Source organism: Gorilla gorilla, chromosome 6 (assembly GCF_029281585.2).
Source record: "Gorilla gorilla gorilla isolate KB3781 chromosome 6, NHGRI_mGorGor1-v2.1_pri, whole genome shotgun sequence".
Taxonomy (NCBI): domain Eukaryota; kingdom Metazoa; phylum Chordata; class Mammalia; order Primates; family Hominidae; genus Gorilla; species Gorilla gorilla.
The window spans coordinates 63,301,493-63,322,790 of record NC_073230.2 but is presented as its reverse complement, the minus strand read 5'-3'; the positions used below and the strand labels follow the sequence as shown (position 1 = coordinate 63,322,790).

The 21,298-nt window shown below is 48.6% G+C and overlaps 1 protein-coding gene across 1 annotated transcript in view; it reads left to right on the top strand.

Moving 5' to 3' along the window:
• Positions 1–14,870, top strand: part of VOPP1 (VOPP1 WW domain binding protein) — a 101,860-nt gene extending 86,990 nt beyond the window's left edge. Inside the window, exon 5 of the mRNA XM_004045468.5 lies at positions 12,436–14,870. Within this exon, the coding sequence (XP_004045516.1) occupies positions 12,436–12,626 (191 nt within the window). The 3' untranslated portion in view covers positions 12,627–14,870. The remainder of the gene's footprint in view (positions 1–12,435) is intronic.
• Positions 14,871–21,298: the final 6,428 nt, after the last annotated feature.

Genomic DNA, 21,298 nt, shown 5'->3' with positions numbered 1-21,298 from the left:
CACATTCAGATTGCCTGTGGAAATTCAGCAAAAATATGACATGCATTTCCATTCTATCTGCCTTTTACCTTCTCAACCTTAAATCGACTTTCAGTTCTGTGTCATGTTTTCTCTTCTTTTTAGAAGACTTCTAATGACTTGGGAAAATACTTTTAAAGGATGTGAAATGGTGTTTTTCTGTCTGCTGTTTGTTGAGTATCAGTATTTTCAGCCTTGGTTCCCTGTGGAGGAGAAGCTGGCGGGTGGGGAGGTGGGCTGGCTGCTTAGGTGAGACCTGCGCACGTGATAATGATTACTGAAAACAAAGCCAGGAGCTTAATTGGGCATGTGGCCATGGGGATTTGTTATTAATTACCTTTGATCTAACTTAGGCAAAAAGGGGAGAAAAAAATTATAGGGTCACAGAATCCCAGGGCTAATCCTAAACAAACAAACAGAAAGAAGCCCTGCACAGTTTTAAAATGTTTCCAGTAATTATGTTTCTGGGAGCAGTGCTGGTTTTGTTGTGCTGAGACTGTCTTGCATGCTGTGGGCTGACGTGGGCTTGTGCTGTTGACAGCAGGAGAAGGTGCGTACTGGATTCATGTCCCGGGGCTGCCCTCACAAAGTACTACACAGACTGGTGGCTTAGAACAGCAAGAATGTGTCTTCCCCCAGTTCTAGAGGCCAGAAGTCGGTGTGTCAGTAGGGTGGGTTGCTTCGGGAGACTCTGAGGGAGTATGAACGCGTACTTGTTCACAGTATTCTAAATGTCTTTTACAGTAACCATTGTTTTTGTAGTTATTTCTCTCTCCATTCTATTTCTGGGATGCCTTTTCTCTCTCTTTTTTGTTAATTAGCTTTGCCACATGTTCATTATATTACTTCAAAGAAAAAATGTCAAAAGAATCTCAAGGCTGGATGGGATTCTCAAGGGCACCCATCCCAAGTTCACCCCGTGTGAATAATCTCCTTACTCCACACCCAGCTGGCTGGCACAGAGACCACTCCACTGAGGACATGGTGCTGTCCTCAGCAGCTCCAGCCTGCACTGCTGCTCACCCCCACCCCCCAGCGACTGTAGGTTGGAGAAGTGCGTGATCAGGTCATAAAGGAAAGCGCCTGTGCTTCTCTAGGTTCAGTGAAGAAAGACTGGCGAGGGGGTGGAAGGAGGCTCACGAGGATGAATCTCCACAAAGTCAAGTCTGATGTGTTTGACAGTTCCTGGGATGTCTCTACAGTAGCTCCTCTTGAAATCTAAAGCAACATGTCCACATTCTAAACCACTGTCAAAGATAGTAATAAAAGTTAAAAAGTTGGGAGAGGGCAGGGAAACAGACTAGATAAGAAACAGCAAGGAAACAAAAACAAAACATGGCAGAGGAAGATCATCCACAGTCTATATTATGGCAGTGAAGAGGAATGTGTTAACACTCCTCTGTAAGAAGAAAAAGATGGCTGGGTGCGGTGGCTCTCACCGGTAATCCCACCACTTTGGGGAGGCTGAGGCAGGCGGATCACCTGAGGTCAGGAGTTTGAGACCAGCCTGACCGATATGATGAAACCCTGTCTCTACTAAAAATACAAAAATTAGCCAGGCATGGTGGCATGTGCCTGCAATCCCAGCTACTCGGGAGGCTGAGACAGGAGAATTGCTTGAACCCAGGAGGCGGAGGTTGCAATGATCTGATCGCACTGTTGCCCTCCAAGGCAACAAGAGCGAAATTCCATCTCAAAAAAAAAGAAAAAAGGACCAACATGTTGTGTTAAAATCAATATCCAAGTATATTCTGCTTTAATGAGAGAGGCTAAAGAGCATGACATGGGAAAGTAACAGGAATTCACCAGGAGGGATTAGCAAAGAAGGGGCGGGGTCAAAGGTGACTTGAGAGCCGCATAGGAGAGCTTTTGGAGAGGATCATAAACCTAAGCAAAGGAACCCGAGAGAGATCTGTAAGAGGCACTGCCCCACTTGGCCAGGGTGGGGCATTGGGATGGTGAGGACAGAGCAGGGATGGGGTCCTTCCTGGGCCCAGAGTTCATGGAACTTACTGAAGGGTTGAGTGAAGGGAAGGACCTACCCTTCATGACTCAGATTCCCCCTCTGTAATGAGGGATGGTAATCATAACATGTTATCAGGATCCATAGACACTTATCAACTGCCTTGCACCTGCTGCTCAAATTACAGCCTGAAGACATGCATGGTCCCTGGAGCCTGTTAGAAATGCAGGCTCTCCCTCACCCCAGCGCCACCCAGAGCCGCTGAGTCAGGGTCTGTATTTCAGCAAGGTGAATGATGAAATAGGTGATGCAGGATGCCCCCTGCACTGAGAAGCGCTACAGGTTTGATGAAGACACAAGCATTGAAGGATGGGCTGTGCTGGCCACAGTCATACAAGTTCAGCATTAAGAATAGTGTGAGCACCTGTGAACTCTGCAGAGCCGGAGTGAAAGTTAGTGCTTGTCTCTTGGAATAACATGACTGCTTTTACTCTTAATTTCTGGCAGATGCTTGAGGATCTGCTCTGTGTAATGCACTGGAATTCTCTTTATTAACACAGTTATTTTTGCTTTTGTTTTTAAAAAATCAGCAGCAGCAAGCAAAACCGTTGTCTTCACTCAGCTTCTGATTTATACAGCTAGGAAAGAAAAAGTGAAAACTTAGTGTGGGGGTTTCATTTTCTACTTAATCTTGCTCACTAAGTTTGTCTGTGCCTTTTCTTGTGGGACATTAGGGCCCCAATGTCTTAAAGCAATGTTCACATGCATCTCAGCTGTGTTTCAAGTGTATGGTCTCTAAACCCTAACAGGTCGGCCTGAAGGCTGGGTGCCTAATACCCACATGTTTTTAACTCCCTTCCTCCTCTTGGCCGGACGCGGTGGCTCACGCCTGTAATCCCAGCACTTCGGGAGGCTGAGGCAGGCGGATCATGAGGTCAGGAGATCGAGACCGCCCTACCGCCCTGACTAACATGGTGAAACCCCATCTCTACTAAAAATACAAAAAAAAAAAAAAATTAGCCAGGTGTGGTGGTGGGTGCCTGTAGTCCCAGCTACTCGGGAGGCAGAGCTTGCAGTGAGCCTAGATAGCACCACTGCACTCCAGCCTGAGGGAAAGAGCGAGACTCCGTCTCAAAAAAAAAAAAAAAATACCTCCCTTCTTCCTCTCTTCCTCGAAAGGCAGTAGCAGGAGGTTCTTTTTTGTAATGGATAATGTATGTACCTCAAGAGGAAATGTACAGCGTTATACAGTGGAAGAAGAAATATACAGTCTGCAGTCCAATTCCCTTCCTCCCGCTTATCAGTTTTTTTGTGTATTCTTTGAGAAATATTCCATAGATTTACTAATATATGCATATGAAAAGGAAGTCCTTTTAATACTGATAAAAATCACCTTTTATAAAAGGTGAAGATGTAATAGTCATGTCTTTAATTTTCAAAGTATGTAAAACAAAAATGTAAAAATATGACAGAGTGATGGAAACTGTAGGAGTGTCAATGCATTGCTATTAGTCTGATCAAAATGTAAAAATAAATGGAACATTTGAAAGAAGCGCTTAGATTTTGTACTACAAAGGTGTCCGAATACGTTTATAGAAGTAGAAGCTGCATACCTCCGGATACTAGGGGCTTTGTTTCAAACTTCGTGCTTCTGTGGCGATTTTGGGAAAGTTGCTCAGTTCTCTGAGCCTCAAGCCCCTGAAGCTGGGATCCTAAGAGTACTTCCTTCGTGTCCCCTGCTGAGCACAGGGCCGGAGAGTCAGCACTCACTGAGGGGCAGTAGTTACTACTCCCAGTAGGACACCTGCAGTTTGTAGATGTCTGTAAATGAACAAATGCATGCTCTGCACCCACTTGGAAATGAAAGACTAGTCCCATAAATGATGTATTGAGTCAAAAAGGTGGGAGTGGAGGACCCTGCAGTGCTGGTTCTTTCCTCCGCCCTCTTTCCAGGCCCCACCTCTGTTCTTCCAGGGCTCCAGCCAGGAGCCTTGAGGCCAGTTGGCCTTTTCTCTCGACGCCACCCTGGCTGCCACCACCCTTTATTCAGACTCTGATGAGAGCCTCCCTGGTGGTTCTCTTGCTGCCTCTTGCTTCCAGCAAGGCAGCCAGAGTCACAACAGGAGCCAGGGCTTGTGCTCCCAACACTCTCATGGGCCCACTATGCCACAGAAGCACTTTGAGAGGCCAAGGAGGCCCTCTCTTCTCTCAGCACCCCTCCTGGCTGCCCAGCGGGCTCTGGCCTCTCCTGTGGTCCCTCCTGGCTCACTCCCCTGCTGCCACTCACTGGCCTGTGACTTGTCCTGAGACCCTCCAGACAGCCATTCCTCTGCCTAAAAGTCTCTTTCTCCATGGACACGCCCAGGCACACGGCACACTCCTCCGGTACCTGCTGCCTGCCCCTTCTGCCCAACAGTTCCATTTCCTTGAGGTCCTTCACCTCCTCATGAGGCCTGCAGACACAAGGAAAAATGGCACTGCCCTTCCCCCTCCCCTGTTGGCTTTTCTTTTTTCAATTTTCCTGCTTTATTTTCATCTTTAGCACTTATCACCAACTAACCTATTTTTCTTACCTTGCTCATTGTCTCTCTAAACTGCAAGTAATGTGAGAACTGAGATTTTCAGTTTTTGTCATTGTTACATCCTCAGTGCCCAGAACAGTGCTGGCACTCAGTGAGAATTCAGTCTTTGTTGAACACACAAATGGACATAGGCATCAATGAAAGGAATGCAACAGCATATGCAGTACATGTTCAGCCAGTTTTTAGAGGTATTAATAGATTCATAGCTTTATTCTGTTAAAAGTTCATGAAAAAGCAAATGAACTGAGCTCTCCTCAAAAGAGGCTCAGAAATTAATATAGTCACAGAAATATATAAAGAGTGGGTAAAATTAAGCCTGGGAAGTAGAGATGGGAGAAATTATAAATGAAATACAAATTAATTGTAAAAATCAGAAAAATATAATTATAAATCTAAGCAGTTGATAAAAAGCAATAGAGCAAATCACATTGCTTGTTCCCCTCCTGATAAATCTAATCAATAAAGGAGAAGAACACAAAAATAAAAGCATAAATTAAAACACTACAGATTCAAAGGAGTTGAAAATCACAACGAAGTATTCATGAATTGGAAAATCTGGTAAGATGGCAAAGTGCGTAAGTACTTTATGATACCAAAGTGCGTAAAGACATTGAAAATTTCAATAACTCAAAAAGCAAGCAAGAGCTTGAAGACATTTTCAAAGAATTATCTCCCAGAATGTCTTTAAATTCATATGGCTTTTTTGAAACTTTTAAGAAACAATTCATTTTAATGAATGTATCAATTACTGCAAATCATAGGAATGCTACGTATTCATGTTGTAAAGTTAGTATAACTTGGGAATAAACACCAAAATAAAATTATATCAAATCATATTTAGGAAACTGAATTAAGCAATGTGTCAAAATAGTAAACCATCATAACCAACCATGATCTTCTTAACAAAAGATCGTTTTATTTTAGGCATGCAATTAACATTATAAGTTATATCAAAAAGCAGTGATTGTCTCAGTAGGTGCTGAAGAGGCTGTCAGCACAATTTGATATATATTCCTTATCAAAACTCTCTCAAAACTAGCCATGTAAGGCCTTTTATTAATGTAATAAAGACCTCATGTAAATTCCTGGGTTCCAGGCTCAAGCCTTCCACTGTGTGCTCCATGTTACCAGCTATGCCTTTTGAACAGGAGATGTTGCATAAATAATTATGCACTTTAGATTCTTTGCTAACATCACATTTAGTGAAACTATAAAATAATTCCCATGAAAATTGGATTGCTTAATATCATAACTTATATTTAATAATATTTAATATTGCTCTAAAATTTCTGGCTAAAATGAAAATATTCAACCATCAGGAAGGAGAAACAAAACTATTACTGTTTGTAAACAGTTTATCATCAGTACTTACCTAAAAATCCTGGAGAATGAGCTCAGAAATATTTTTAAGAGTTGAGACAGTTTAGCAAAATGAACAGATACAACCTCAAACCAAACCAAACTAGAAAGCTCAGAGGACACAGAAATGCCAGTACTGAGCTGGCAACACCTCTGTTGTTTGTGAAAATGTTCTCTGGAACACATGGACACAGGAAGGGGAACATCACATTCTGGGGACTGTTGTGGGGTGGGGGGAGGAGGGAGGGATAGCATTAGGAGATATACCTAATGCTAAATGACGAGTTAATGGGTGCAGCACACCAGCATGGCACACGTATACATATGTAACTAACCTGCACATTGTGCACATGTACCCTAAAACTCAAAAGTATAATAAAAAAAAAAAAAAAAGAAAATGTTCTCTGGAAGAGGTAGTTCAAGGCTTTTGGCTACAAGTAACACATACCTCAATTCAGCCAGCTTCAAAAATAAGAAAGAATTGTCTCTTATGATAGAAAGTCACATAGAGGAAGGGCCATGGTTTAACTGCATGGCTCAGCAGCATCCTCGGGCTGGGCTCCTTCCATGGGCCCCTGCTGCCCCCCTCAGCTCCTCCCCCTCCAGCTCTCCTTCCTGGCTGAGAGAGGTCCGCCTGGGTCCTCACAGATGCAACAGTGTCCACTGGAAGGAGAGTCCCTTGAGCACATTGTGTAATTTATTTGGACTTCCGCTTTTGAATCTGTAAAATTGAAATAGTGTGTATCTCATAGCATTCTTCGGTGGCTAGAATGACAGGCTGTATGTGAGATACATGAATCTGTGAGGAAAATGCACTTAGCATGTCATGGGACCCTGAGGTCCTGGTTCTATTCCATGCTTCCTGCACTGAGAGGTACTTGGTTGGAGGCAGGCAATCTGAATGCTCTCCCCAACATCCGGTCAGTTCTCACTTATCTTGGTCTTTCATTTTCCCTCACCCATTTTTTTGTCTCTCTCCCTTTCAGTTTGCAAACCATTCTCCTTGGGAGAGAATACCATTTAAGGTAGTTTCTTTTGCTATTTGTTTTATTTCTTAATCTTCTTTATTCTCTGTGCACATGCAAAGCCCCCTTTTTTGGCTAGAGTCATTGCTTCAAGCTGCAGCTCCCTTGGGCTTTTTTTTCCTGACTTCATTCTGTATTTGCTCCTGGTAATAATCTCATTTTGTAATTTTGCTCTTTAGTCACAGGGCTTCATTTGGGACACTCACATTTTTGTTCTCTTTGTGATTATTTGTGATTAAGGAGTTGAGGTTATGACTTTAAGGTGCTTTTGATTCCAGAGCCATGTGCCATAGAATCATCTGTGGTTTGTGGGAATGTCTTTGCCGTGATCTCTCTGAAGTCTGTGGACACATTCCAGGCCCTGCTGGTCTTCTGTCCTCAGGCTTCATGCAGAGAATGAAGTGTCCTTGCTTTCTCTTTCCTAAATGAGTCTCTGCCTCTGTGAGAACTGGGTCCACCTTCTCTCGGTTGCTCTTCTTTGTGGGAGCCTGAATGGTAAGCATGGCCAGCGTCCTGTGAGGAGTTGTTGTAGCCAAATGAGCAGAAGCTGAGCAGCTGTCTGGGTGGGTGCGGCCTCTGCGTGCTGCTTCCCCGGCCGCGCTGCCTCCACCTGGCCGGGGTCCCTCAGCTACTCACATGAGGCTCCAGCATCTGGCCCTGCTGCCCTTTAAACTCAACTGTAGCCTCTCCAGTGTGGTCACCAATTTTTTCACCTAAGGGTTCATGTTCTTGACAAGTACACAGTTTATTCATTTTCTATCCGTTCTCTTTTATATTCCAAATACCTCTCCATCTCCATGTTCAAATATTTCAATCCCGTCCCACCAATTCCTGGCAGGATCCATCACTGTGTCTATGAACACGAAGATACTGATTAGACTGGATGCAGGTGCTGGTGTTTCTGGTTCTGCAGTGTGAGTGGCCACATTGCAAACATAGCCTGGCTGCCTCTCTTCTACAAAGACCACACTCCCGCCCCTCCCTCACCTGCAGCAGGGGGTTGGGGTCCTCCCCTCGACAGGAGCCACGGCCTTGGCACAGGCTTGCTGAGTGGGGCAGCCAGTCACTCCTGTCATATCAGAAACAGGTGTGTCTCAGGAAACCCATGCACACCCAGCACAATCTGGCAGCGCCAAAGTCCAGATCCAAGTCGCCACTCGTCCCCCCTTCAGTCACTCCTCCCGTGTATTTATGGAACGTCTGCCACATGCAAGGTGCCGTTCTGGGCTCTCAGGGAACCAGGGTGAGTGATGCTCTGTCCTCGTGTTCAGAAGGCTCAGAAAATCATACCATACTAAGCAACTGCTGCATACTTACGGACGTGCCTTGTTCTGGGTACCAGAGGACAGGGGTGGCTGCTCAGCTGGGAAGGCAGTGACAGGCAGCAAGAGGGGGCTGCCTGGTGATTCTGAGCTGAGACTGAAAGATACATGGCAATTAGCCAGACCAGAGGCTAGGAGGAGCCTGGCATGAGGTGGTCACAGGCATTCCAGGAGACACGGTTTGCATGGTGAAAGCCTGGGATATGTTATCTAGTGAGGGCCCAGAGAGGGCAGGCCGGATCCAGGCAGTGTGGTTACTGCTGGAGATGGAGAATAGGGCAGGCAGTGAGACACAAGGCTCTGAAGTGGGCAGGAGCCCCTCATAGCAGGCCCTGTCCCTCTGGAGAGCTCACCGTCCCATGAGTGATTGGTGGGGAGGAGTGTAGGGCCAAGCCTGCCACAGCTTGGGTGGCAGGAACAAGCTCTGCCCCTGGTGCCCTGTGTTGAGGCTCCTGCCCGTGGCTGGAGGAGCATCTGGGCCAGAGGGGACAGAGCAGGGAAGCCAGGGCGTGGCTGGAGAGGAGGAGAGGTGAGACCAGAGACCCACGTACCCTGGGTTGGGAGGGGCTGACTGAAATGGTGTGGGGATCCTGGTGTAACTGGAACGCTGTCAGGAGTCAGGCCCCTGGGCCCCTGGCCTCTGTCCCTCCTGGGCCACATACTCTGTCAGCCGCCTCTCCTTCTCCCTGCATTTTCCACCCCTCCCTCTGCGGCCTGCCGGACTCTTTTGCATCCCCAGGAAAGATTGGCCCAGCCCCCCCCCCCCCCCCCCCCCCCCCCCCCGACACGCCACTGGCCAGTCAGCTGGGCTAGAGAGGTGGCAGGTCCTGCTAAGAATACAGGCTGCCTGGCCATCCCCCTGGCACCCGCGGGGCTGGGCCAGCTCACTGAGAAGGGGTGATTGTCAGTTAACATCACAGCGTGTCCTCCCAGTCTTTGCTGAGCCTGGAGCTCCCTTTCAAACCATGCCAAGACTCCCACTGAGGAGGAGATGATGACGTTCAGAGTGAAATGACTCCAGCATTGTCCAGAGACAGATGACATGCCAAGGGTGTCAGTGCAGCCCGGCTGGGAGGCTGGCTGTGGTGGCCTTTAATTCTTAGACGGCGCTCCACACGGGCCCGTGATGCCCCCAGTCTCCTGTGGCTCTCCCATCCCACCCTTGCCTGAACTTCTTCCCCCACTTCACCATCCTGTTTCAAGAGACGCCTGTCATCATAGGGAGAGTCTGACTTTCTGGTTCACTACTGGGTTCAAGTCCTGGTGCTGCTGTAGCGGTAGTGTGACCTTGGTGAGGCACTCACTCTGGCAGAGCCTCTGTTCTCCCACCCAATCCCCATCCCATGCCATTCCCCACCGTGCACACACGGCACAGGCTGGCCTGATGAACACTGGTGACGTGAGGGGCAGCCATGGTTTTACTCACCTCTCCTTACCCTTTCTACCCCATCTTGTGGAGAAAGTCTTCCTGCAACCCCAGCCTCTTCCTAGAATGTTTTGTGTGTTTTCTTTAACCCAACCATCAACCACAAACCAGAACTGAAGGGCTCCTCCCAGGGCACACCCTGTGTAGGGAAGGGAGGGGTGGTGGAGTCCCCTTGCTCCTGGCTATCACCTCTGTGCAGATTGTCCCCACCACACCGAATCCTGCACCAGTGGGCCTGTCGCTCCTTGTCACTATTTTGGCTCCCATCTGTGACTGTAATGCACTGCTCCCTTCGTCCTTGAGGCTTTTGGTCAGTTCTCCTGTTGCCCTTTCCCACATCCCTGTCAGCAAATGAATCACCTGGACCTGCTTCTCCCGGCAGTGGAGGCTGCCGGCCATGTTCACCCACCGCTCCGCCAAACCTGTGGTGGCCGAGTCCCTTGCTGTGCTTTTCAGGGCCACACCCCACATGGCTCTGCCCACTCAGCCCACTGTCTCGGGTGCCTTCCTGTGCACCAGCTCCCAGCTAGTAGGCTCCAAGTGCTTTACCAGAGGCCCTTACCCTCACCGAGCTGTGTTCTCCCCGAAAGTTCTCTCTGTCCTGTGTCTGTCCCTACCCCTGCCCATATGCGCAAGCATTTCCATCCTTACAAAGGCACCTTCTCTTGCCCTGCGTGCCTTCCAACTGCCACCCGTCCCCTCCTACAGTCTTCACCCCCACCCTGGACTGTTTCTCCCTACTGCAGCAGGGACCTGTGTCTACCATGGTGTGAAACTGTAGAGAAAGAGCATGGGAACCCCAAGGCTACAGCCGTGCTTATTTCGATCTCTCTTCAGCTGGGGAGAGAACATCACTTGTTCCTGAAAATTCTCCCACCCCTTGCTGCCCTGGCTCCTGGCGCACTACCTCCTGCCGCATCTTCCCATTGCCTGTGCATCCTTCTCATCAGCCTTAGACACTTCATGCTCCTCTCCTGGCCTCAGTGCTGCTCCTTCCTGCAGCCTTCTCCTGGACATGCCCATGTTTCCACCACCACCTTCCCACAGGAGGCTCCAGCTCCAGAGCTGCCTCCGCCCTCTCCAGTCCAGCAGGGACTTTTTCATCTGCCCCGCCCTTGTTCTGGTGCTGCTGTAGCAGTAGTGTGACCTTGGTAAGGCGCTAATTCTTGCAGAGCCCCTGTTCTCCTGTATTGCCCTGCCTGTTGGGGGGCCCTTATTGAGACCAGAACCTAGGGCCTTTTCTTCTCAGCCCTTGTCTCCCACGCTGTGCGCTCCCCATGGAGTCAGTCCCAGGCCAGTCATTGCCGACAGCCCCCAGTGCCTCATTCTCTCTTCTCCATTTTTTCTCTAATATTCAGAAGCCTTCATAATGTCTTGCTTAGACTGTTGCAATGCCCTCTTTTTAAAAATCCTTGGTTTTTTAATTGTATAACATATAGCAGGATCCAGATCTAAATAAAACATAATCTCTGCCCTTGCGAAACTCATGGTAATGGCAGTAAGTCGACTTCTAAATAGAACACACCCAAGGCAGCGGGTGAGATGCATCAGAGCAGCGCAGGTGGCATCTGTGGGACCACACAGCGTCTCACTCAGGTGGTGTCTGTGGGACGGCACAGGTGCAGGGCGAGGCAGCCTCTCACACAGGTGGCATCTGCGCCGAGTGCCCTCCTGGCAGTTGAGAGCGCTCAGTGAGAGACAGTGCAGGCCCGGCCTGTGCTTCTGTTCTACATGCTCTCCTTCCGCACATGTGCAGATTCCCATGGTCTGACTTATGTGGGCTTTGGGACATCTTGTGTACCTTGATGGGCATGTTTCTAGAGTCAGAACTATATCACACTGTGTCAGGGGGAGAATTGCAAAAAAAGAAAAAAAACCCTACACAGTATTCACACAGGGGCAGCTTCTTTGACACTTGAGTGTCTCCCTGAGCTAAAGGAAGCCTCACTTCAAATACACCTGAGTCCTGTCACAAAATCAGCTATACCCAGGGAACACCCAGCACTTTCACGGTTTTGTCTGATTCTTTATTTACATATGCATAATTCTATAGTGTTAGTCTGCACGATCACAGTAAGCACGCTGAAAACAGCACCTCAGAGTGAGGGCTAGATTTGGGGTCGGGTGTCCAGCCTGTACCCTCCTGTCACCTTCTGTGGTGCCCCCATGCCCTGCTCCTCAGCTTGTCACTAGGGAGTCAGCCTGCGTCTCCGCTCCTGACCCATGGAGCGTCAATCAGCTGCAGCCTGGCTATGTGTGCCCAGGTGCACGGCCTCCCTGCCTGTGAGTAACTCCCGCCCTGAGGGCACACTAGCCCGGCAGGGAGAATGGGGACCTTACTTCAGAAATGGTCACCAGCCAATGGCGTGCCCAGAGGGGTTGTGGAGCTCCTGCGATAATGCAAGGCTGAGTCGCGAAGCCTGGGTGGTCTTTGCAGCTCTTCCGACAGTTCACCGCAGACGGCCTCACCTTACTGTGGCCCAGTTTCCTCCACCCTAATGTGTGAACTGGTAACGTGGAATGTAGTCCAGTAGAATCAAAGCCCCGAGAGGGCAGGGACCTGCCTATTGTGTTGCTTGTCACCACAGCCCAGGTGCCCCCTCACCAGGCATGTTGGGTCCTTCATACACTGTCACTGAGTGAATGACGGGGTGTGGTCTGCTGGCCCTGCAGCCTGCACATACTTGGGGTGTGATGGGGCTTTCCCTTCTGTGCTCACCTATGTTCGTCTGTCTTTCAGGAGCCCAGCAGCCGGGGCCGCCCTATTACACCGACCCAGGAGGACCGGGGATGAACCCTGTCGGGAATTCCATGGCAATGGCTTTCCAGGTCCCACCCAACTCACCCCAGGGGAGTGTGGCCTGCCCGCCCCCTCCAGCCTACTGCAACACGCCTCCGCCCCCGTACGAACAGGTAGTGAAGGCCAAGTAGTGGGGTGCCCACGTGCAAGAGGAGAGACAGGAGAGGGCCTTTCCCTGGCCTTTCTGTCTTCGTTGATGTTCACTTCCAGGAACGGTCTCGTGGGCTGCTAAGGGCAGTTCCTCTGATATCCTCACAGCAAGCACAGCTCTCTTTCAGGCTTTCCCTGGAGTACAATATATGAACTCACACTTTGTCTCCTCTGTTGCTTCTGTTTCTGACGCAGTCTGTGCTCTCAGATGGTAGTGTGGTGACAGTCCCCGAGGGCTGACGTCCTTACGGTGGCGTGACCAGATCTACAGGAGAGAGACTGAGAGGAAGAAGGCAGTGCTGGAGGTGCAGGTGGCATGTAGAGGGGCCAGGCCAAGCATCCCAGGCAAGCATCCTTCTGCCCGGGTATTAATAGGAAGCCCCATGCCGGGCGGCTCAGCCGATGAAGCAGCAGCCGACTGAGCTGAGCCCAGCAGGTCATCTGCTCCAGCCTGTCCTCTCGTCAGCCTTCCTCTTCCAGAAGCTGTTGGAGAGACATTCAGGAGAGAGCAAGCCCCTTGTCATGTTTCTGTCTCTGTTCATATCCTAAAGATAGACTTCTCCTGCACCGCCAGGGAAGGGTAGCACGTGCAGCTCTCACCGCAGGATGGGGCCTAGAATCAGGCTTGCCTTGGAGGCCTGACAGTGATCTGACGTCCACTAAGCAAATTTATTTAAATTCATGGGAAATCACTTCCTGCCCCAAACTGAGACATTGCATTTTGTGAGCTCTTGGTCTGATTTGGAGAAAGGACTGTTACCCGTTTTTTTGGTGTGTTTATGGAAGTGCATGTAGAGCGTCCTGCCCTTTGAAATCAGACTGGGCGTGTGTCTTCCCTGGACATCACTGCCTCTCCAGGGCATTCTCAGGCCCGGGGGTCTCCTTCCCTCAGGCAGCTCCAGTGGTGGGTTCTGAAGGGTGCTTTCAAAACAGGGGGCACATCTGGCTGGGAAGTCACATGGACTCTTCCAGGGAGAGAGACCAGCTGAGGTGTCTCTCTGAGGTTGTGTTGGGTCTAAGCGGGTGTGTGCTGGGCTCCAAGGAGGAGGAGCTTGCTGGGAAAAGACAGGAGAAGTACTGACTCAACTGCACTGACCATATTGTCATAATTAGAATAAAGAAGAAGTGGTTGGAAATGCACATTCCTGGATAGGAATCACAGCTCACCCCAGGATCTCACAGGTAGTCTCCTGAGTAGTTGACGGCTAGCGGGGAGCTAGTTCCGCCGCATAGTTATAGTGTTGATGTGTGAACGCTGACGCAGCTAAGAGCTACGCAGCTTAGCTGAGGCGCCTAGATTACTAGATGTGCTGTATCATGGGGAATGAGGTGGGGGTGCTTATTTTTTAATGAACTAATCAGAGCCTCTTGAGAAATTGTTACTCATTGAACTGGAGCATCAAGACATCTCATGGAAGTGGATACGGAGTGATTTGGTGTCCATGCTTTTCACTCTGAGGACGTTTAATCGGAGAACCTCCTGGGGAATTTTGTGGGAGACACTTGGGAACAAAACAGACACCCTGGGAATGCAGTTGCAAGCACAGATGCTGCCACCAGTGTCTCTGACCACCCTGGTGTGACTGCTGACTGCCAGTGTGGTACCTCCCATGCTGCAGGCCTCCATCTAAATGAGACAACAAAGCACAATGTTCACTGTTTACAACCAAGACAACTGCGTGGGTCCAAACACTCCTCTTCCTCCAGGTCATTTGTTTTGCATTTTTAATGTCGGTTTCTCCCTTTATTTTTTGTAATGAAAAAGCACACTAAGCTGCCCCTGGAATCGGGTGCAGCTGAATAGGCACCCAAAGGTCCGTGACTAAATTTCGTTTGTCTTTTTGATAGCAAATTATGTTAAGAGACAGTGATGGCTAGGGCTCAACAATTTTGTATTCCCATGTTTGTGTGAGACAGATTTTGTTTTCCCTTGAACTTGGTTAGAATTGTGCTACTGTGAACGCTGATCCTGCATATGGAAGTCCCACTTCGGTGACATTTCCTGGCCATTCTTGTTTCCATTGTGTGGATGGTGGGTTGTGCCCACTTCCTGGAGTGAGACAGCTCCTGGTGTGTAGAATTCCCGGAGCGTCCGTGGTTCAGAGTAAACTTGGAGCAGATCTGTGCATGCTTTTCCTCTGCAACAATTGGCTCATTTCTCTTTTTTGTTCTCTTTTGATAGGATCCTGTTTCCTATGTGTGCAAAATAAAAGTAAATTTGGGCATGTGCTTTGATTGTTTTGTTGGGGGAGTGGGAAAGAGGGTGGAGATGAAGTTTCTAATGAGGAAGGGTGTACAGCAGATCCTTGGTTCAGTGGGGTGGAGGATGCACCTGGTCTCAGGGGAACCAGAAACTAGATGTTATTTGAGAATGTAAGATACAAGCTATGGAGACAATTGTCCCCAGTGGGTAGGAAGACAGAAGCATTGCTGAAGTAATGTGCTGTTGATACTGTAAGTTAACCTTGAGCTAGGGCTGTTTTTCACAGGTGGGGGAGCCTTCATTTTAAAACACAGCTCTGCTTGGTCAGAAATAACACTTCTCTCACAGATGCTGCTGAAGGGTGTAGCTGCTGCAGTTAAACTGCATTTTAATTATTTATTTTTTATTTTATTTTATGTTTTAGAGATGGGGTCTCACTGCGTTTCCCAGGCTGGTCTCAAACCATTGGCCTCAAGCAATTCTCCTACCCCAGCCTCTCAAGATGTATTTTAGATGTATCACTAATTGACATAATGTTTGCAAAGAAGCATTTTCTATTTTGCTTCCTTTTTGTTTTTTAGAGACAGGGTCTTGTTCTGTCACCCAGCCTGGCATGCAGTGGTTCAATCATAGCTCGCTGCAGCCTCAAACCTCTAGGCTCAAGCGATCCTCCCACTTCCCAAAGCCGTGGGATTACAGGCATGAGCCACAGTGCTTGGTTTATTTTTGCCTTCTTAAAGCATGGGTCCTAGAGCATGGTCCCTCCCCTAAAAGTCTGTAGAGCATTTGGGGATCACAATTGTGTCCATCCCTGGGAGACTGGCAGTGCACACAAGTATATTGAACAGTCTGAGAAGCGTCTTAATGCTGTTTAATCCAGCACTCCCCCAAATTAGTAGGCCATACAGTTCTTTTCCTTGTAGCAGGCAGTGCTGGCAGTAAGCACACCACTTCTGCCCACCCCATATTTGAGGACAGCTGTCCTGAAAGGCAGAACAAAGAAAGGGCAGCAGTGCTCCTAACTCCGTTATTCTGCACCCTTGCAGCTGGGCCTTTTATCAAAGTGCTGTTCTCAGGCAGGGCGCCGACAAATCCACTGACTACTTGGCACTGTGTGTGGTTTTTGAAAGTCTGTTTGATTTTTTAAATATATTTTGCATCTGTTTTCACCTTTAAAAGGCAGCTACAAATGACCCATTTTTGTGATAAAACTAACTCAGAGTACAGGTGCAACCCCACTGATGTAAACAGCTTTTGAGGCTTTGAGGTTTTAGATGACAGTCATCTAAAACACCAGCTTCTCAAATACATCAGCTTAAGGCCTGGGCTGAGCCTGAGGAGCCTCCTAGGAAGTTAGAGATTTTTGAGCTCAAAGGGCTCAGGAGAGGCCCAATAGTTTTCATGCTTCATTAACCCGAAGGCTTCCCGACAATTGTCCAGGGGTTCCTCAAATGCTCGACCACAAAATAAAATGTTATTTGACCACTTCTAGGCATTTTGTCCTGAAAAATTTAAAGCATACAGAAAAGCTGAAAAAAAATTACTGTGAACACTCATAAACCCACTACCTAGATTCTACAACTATTTATACTATAAAAACTAGTGTACTTTAAAAGAAAAAACTAGTGTACCTTTTCTGACACTTCATATACTGTATTTTAAAGCTTTGATAGTCACTTTGATCCCAGAATAAGGTAAAAATTAGTTTATCCTCAAATACTGTGACCTGCCTCTCCCTTTTCATTGATCCTAAGCACAGTTCTAGTCAAATCCTTCGAACACTGAGATCTGACTTGCCCATTTTTGCAGGAAAACATTATCTTCCCTCCTGTCCCGTGGTACCCTGGGGCTTCACTCCTCCCTTAGGCCAAAGACCTATCTCCACATTGGTGTCATTGACAGCCACTCCTGTGGGGTCCCATGCATGCTTACCTGCAGCTGCAGCTGACGCGGCCCCGCCCAGGCACTTCCAGAGGGGTTCCATCCTGGGCCACCTGCTGGGCCCATCCTCTAGCCCATCCCATAGTTGCAATCCAGTCGCTCATCCAGACAAACCTTCAGGTCCCTCTGAGGTGTGTCTGCCACCAGTAACCATGACTGTTGATCCATCTCTTGAGTTTCCAGACCGTTGCACCTCCGCTGGGAAGGGCCAGGCCTCAGCCTTTCCTTGGAAGCTCCTTGGTGCCTCTGCAATTTGCCTACCTCCTCTTGGGGCAGCCAGCACTGCCACCATGGGCCACTTAGAGGGGAAGAGGGGAGCTGTGGGCTCCAAAGGCCCCATCATGTTCTCTTCTCCTCCTCAGGGCCTCTCTTTTCTTTCTTTCTTTTTTTTTTTTTTTTTTTTCTGAGACGAAGTCTTGCTCTGTCGCCAGGCTGGAGTGCAGTGGTGCAATCTCAGCTCACTTCCACCTCCTCCTCCCGGGTTCAAGGGATTCTCCTGCCTCAGCCTCCTGACTAGCTGGGACTACAGGCACATGCCACCACACTCAGCTAATTTTTGTATTTTTAGTAGAGATGAGTTTCACTACGTTAGCCAGGATGGTCTTGATCTCTTGACCTCGTGATCCGCCCGCCTCGGCCTCCCAAAGTTCTGGGATTACAGGCCTGAGCCACTGCCCCCAGCCAGGGCCTTTTCTCCTGTTAAAAAATGTTTTAGTTACTCTTCAGCACTTCAGTACATATTCTGAAAAAGAAAATACCAGTTTAGCTTGTTTTATATACTGGAATCCTGCCATCAGTTTTACCTGATAGAAGGGGTATATTACAGGAACAGGTTTGATGGATATTAATCTCATTCACGACCCTCGTCATGTGAACAGAAAGTAAGCCAGAAGAGGCTGAGCAGCTCACCTGACATCACAGCCACCTATGGGAAAGGAGACCCCACCTGGCCAGCTTCCTCCAGTAAAATGGAAGCAGACGTCATTTACAAGGCAAATGTCATGACTTGAGATGCAAACTGAATGCTGACTTTTGTCTGTCCTTCCCAAATGTCATTGAACTTCAAAAAATCTGTAACAGGCCAAAAAAGTGCAAGAACAAAAATGTCGAGTAATTTTCGAAATAGGAGAAGGGAGATGGGTTGACTGATGGGGAAGGAGATCTGAGGAGATAGAAGTTGAACTGTACACAGAAGGTGGCTGGCGAGGGAGGAGCTGTTTCTCAGAGAGGCTCCGCATTGAGGCCGGCAGGTACAGAGAGCAGAGGGGCCGCGGTAGGGACCAGGGAGATTGACCAATGGCCGTTGTGAGAGTAGCTGTGCCAGGGACCAGAGGTCTCCTGCCTGACTCCCTCCTGCCCCTCACCCCATGTGCACAGAGCAGCTGGCTGCAGGAATTAATGGCCCAGAGCTTGTTTTCTCACAAAGTAGGTGCTTTACATCAGGGGTTCTCAACCCTCAGGCTGCAGACCGGTACTGGTCTGTGGCCTGTTAGGAACTGGGTCATACAGCAGGTGGTGAGTGGCAAGCGAGCGTTACCACCTGAGCTCTGTCTCCTGTCTGATCAGCAGTGGCATTAGATTCCCATAGGAATGTGAGCCCTATTGTGAACTGTGCAGGAGAGAGGTCTAGGTTGTATGCTCCTTATGAGAATCTAATGCCTGATGATCTGAGGTGGAAGTTTCATTCTGAAATCATCCCCACCACCCCCTGGTCCGTGGAAAAATTGTCTTCTACAAAACCAGTCCCTGGTGCCAAAAAGGCTGGGACCACTGCTTTACATGGTAAGGCTCCTGGCATGGGTGAGGCGGGCTGTTGGCATCACTACCCAATTTTAAGTGTTTTGAACATTTTCTAATTTATCAATTAAAATGTTCATAGTTGGGCCAGGCACAGTGGCTCACACTTGTAATCTCAGCACTTGGGGAGGCTGAGGCAGGAGGATCACTTGAACCCAAGAGTTTGAGACCAACCTGGGCAACATAGTGGCACCCCATTTCTTTTTTAAAAAATTAAATTAAAAAAATAAGATGTTCATAGTCTGGGGCTCCTATGGCTTTCCCACAGCCCCTGGATCTCAATCCAAGGTCATTCACCACAATCCCAATCCCACCTTGGAAAATTTCTCTGGCACTAGAGGAAAGAAACTCAGCTTCTTGTTTCCCACTCAGTCCCCGAGCCTCTGCCCACATTGTGGCTCTGCATCCTTTTCTAGAGGATCTGTGTGCTATTTAAAATGCTTTGTCATAAAGCAGAACTCTTCCCTCCTTTCTGTCACTCTGTAGGAGGGGAGAGGAGTCCCTCCATTTTGACTCTAAAGTTTTCTCCTGACTTGCACTACGCCAGCCTTTCTACCCAATCGCCCAAGCATTTCTCACCTAAAGTGATCCTTAGTAGTTTGAATTCTTGTCACAATGTGTTCAGGCTGCTATAACAAAATACCATAGGCTGGGTGGTTTATAAACAAAGGAAATTTATTTCTTAGAGTTCTGGAGGCTGTTTGGAAGTCCAAGGTCAGGAATGCAGTAGGTTCGGTGTCTGGTGAGTGTCTGCTTCGTGGTTCATAGATGGCTGTCTTCTTGCTGCACAGTCACTTGGCAGAAGGGGTGAGGGGGTCTCTCTCTGGGGCCACTAATCCCTTTCATGAGGGCTCCCTCCCCCTCATGACTTCATTTCCCAAAGGGCCCACCTTCAAACACCGTCGGATTGGGGATTCAGTTTCAACATATGACATTTGGGGGGACACAGACATTCAGTCCGTAGCGGTTCTCAGTGCCTAACATTCTTTGGATGCCAAGAATGAGAGCACAGAGTAGATGTGAGAGAGTCCCTGTGGACCTAACTGTCCATTGCTGGTGTCATGGAAAGACTGTGGGCTCTGAAGATGGACAGTCTTGCTCAAGTCCTGAGTCTACTAATTACTGGCTTTGTGTCTTCCAGCAAATGATTTAATCTCCAGTCTCAGTTTCCTCAACTCTAAAATGGAGATTATACTACCTATTGTTTATACGAAGCTTGCACATAGTGGGTAATCAGCAAATATTAAAAATCCTCTGCTCTCTCTCATTCCACAATTCCTTGAGAAGAGAATCTGAAGCACAGTGGGAGAAGAAATGAGCTCCCACCCAAGCTGTTGCTCATCTGGGAGGAGTTGGTCTGTGGTATCGTCAGAGGAGTGTGAAAGGAGGAATTTTCTTGAGACATTCTCCATGTAGTCTCCATCTTTCAGACTACGATCATGTAAAGGAAGCCAAGGGTTTTCACATACACCATCACCACTCCACACATCACCTACCATTCTCCTTGTCTTGAAAGGTTGATGTGTGTTGCCCAGTGGATGTTGAGCCAATCAGAGATAGAAGGAGAAATCTTAGGCAACCACCTCTTTTTTCCCTCACTACTTATATGGGATGAGATCTGGGAGCATCCCAGAACAAACCTTGAAGTGTAAACAGTATTTTGTACATCCAGAGAGAAGGGTTTCAAGATAGCTGACTAGAGACACCTGGCACTTCTGCACAAAGAAGGACCAAAACTGAACAATCACATAACAAGTGGAGCTTCTAAGAGAACAATGGAATTCATCAGAGAAGTGACAGGGAACACCTGAGGCTTGGAAGGAGAGGGAAGCAAAGCAGCTGGCCCAGCTGCAATCAGCTCGGAGCCAGGAGAAACCCCCCAATGCAGAGAGAAGGTAAGCAAGAGATCTTCAGCAGTCTACATTGCCACACTGACTCTTACAGTCCTAGCCACAGGAGAGCCCCTCAGCCCTTGTGGGCCCTGAGACTAGTCTAAGGAGCATCCTCAAGTCCTCCAATGCCATTAGTCCAGAGAAGAACTTCACTCTGGGTGCCCCACACACCCCTAGATCAAGACGCCTGCAGCATGGCACTATTTTGAGAGGCCAGCCTCCACCAGACTACATCCTTCCCCGGGACTCAACAGCCTCTGTATCTCCACATCCCTCTGACATCCCCCGACTGACATCTATCCAGAAGGCTGCAGCATCACAATACTGGCTGGACCCAGCAGTATAGCCAGATTCCCAGGACTCTGACTCATACAGTATTCTATGCTGCAGGGAATCAGTGGTACTGTGCACTGGGGAGGCAGTCACCAGAACAAAGGGAACTGGAATTCATGCTCCCCAAAGCCTGAGAGCTGCCTGGGTTGGGCCACGCCATTGACAGCAACCCCATCCCCCAACTTCCAGCAGCAGGGCCACTGTGCACCTGCACATACCTTCAAGGGACCTGGAAACTGGTTTGCCAGGCACCATCCTGGAAACTGAAAACAGGTCTGCTGCACCTATCACCACCACCGGCACCCAAGCATGCCATAAAGGGGACCTGAGGATCAACCTGCCCTGCCCACCACAGCTGGCAAGTGCATGCACCATCAGGTAGGCCACCTGCCCACCACCTCTGCCCACACTAATGCATGTTGTTAAGGTGACCATGGGATCAGCCTATCCCACCTGCCACTTCTAGTGCCTGCACGCCCCATCATGG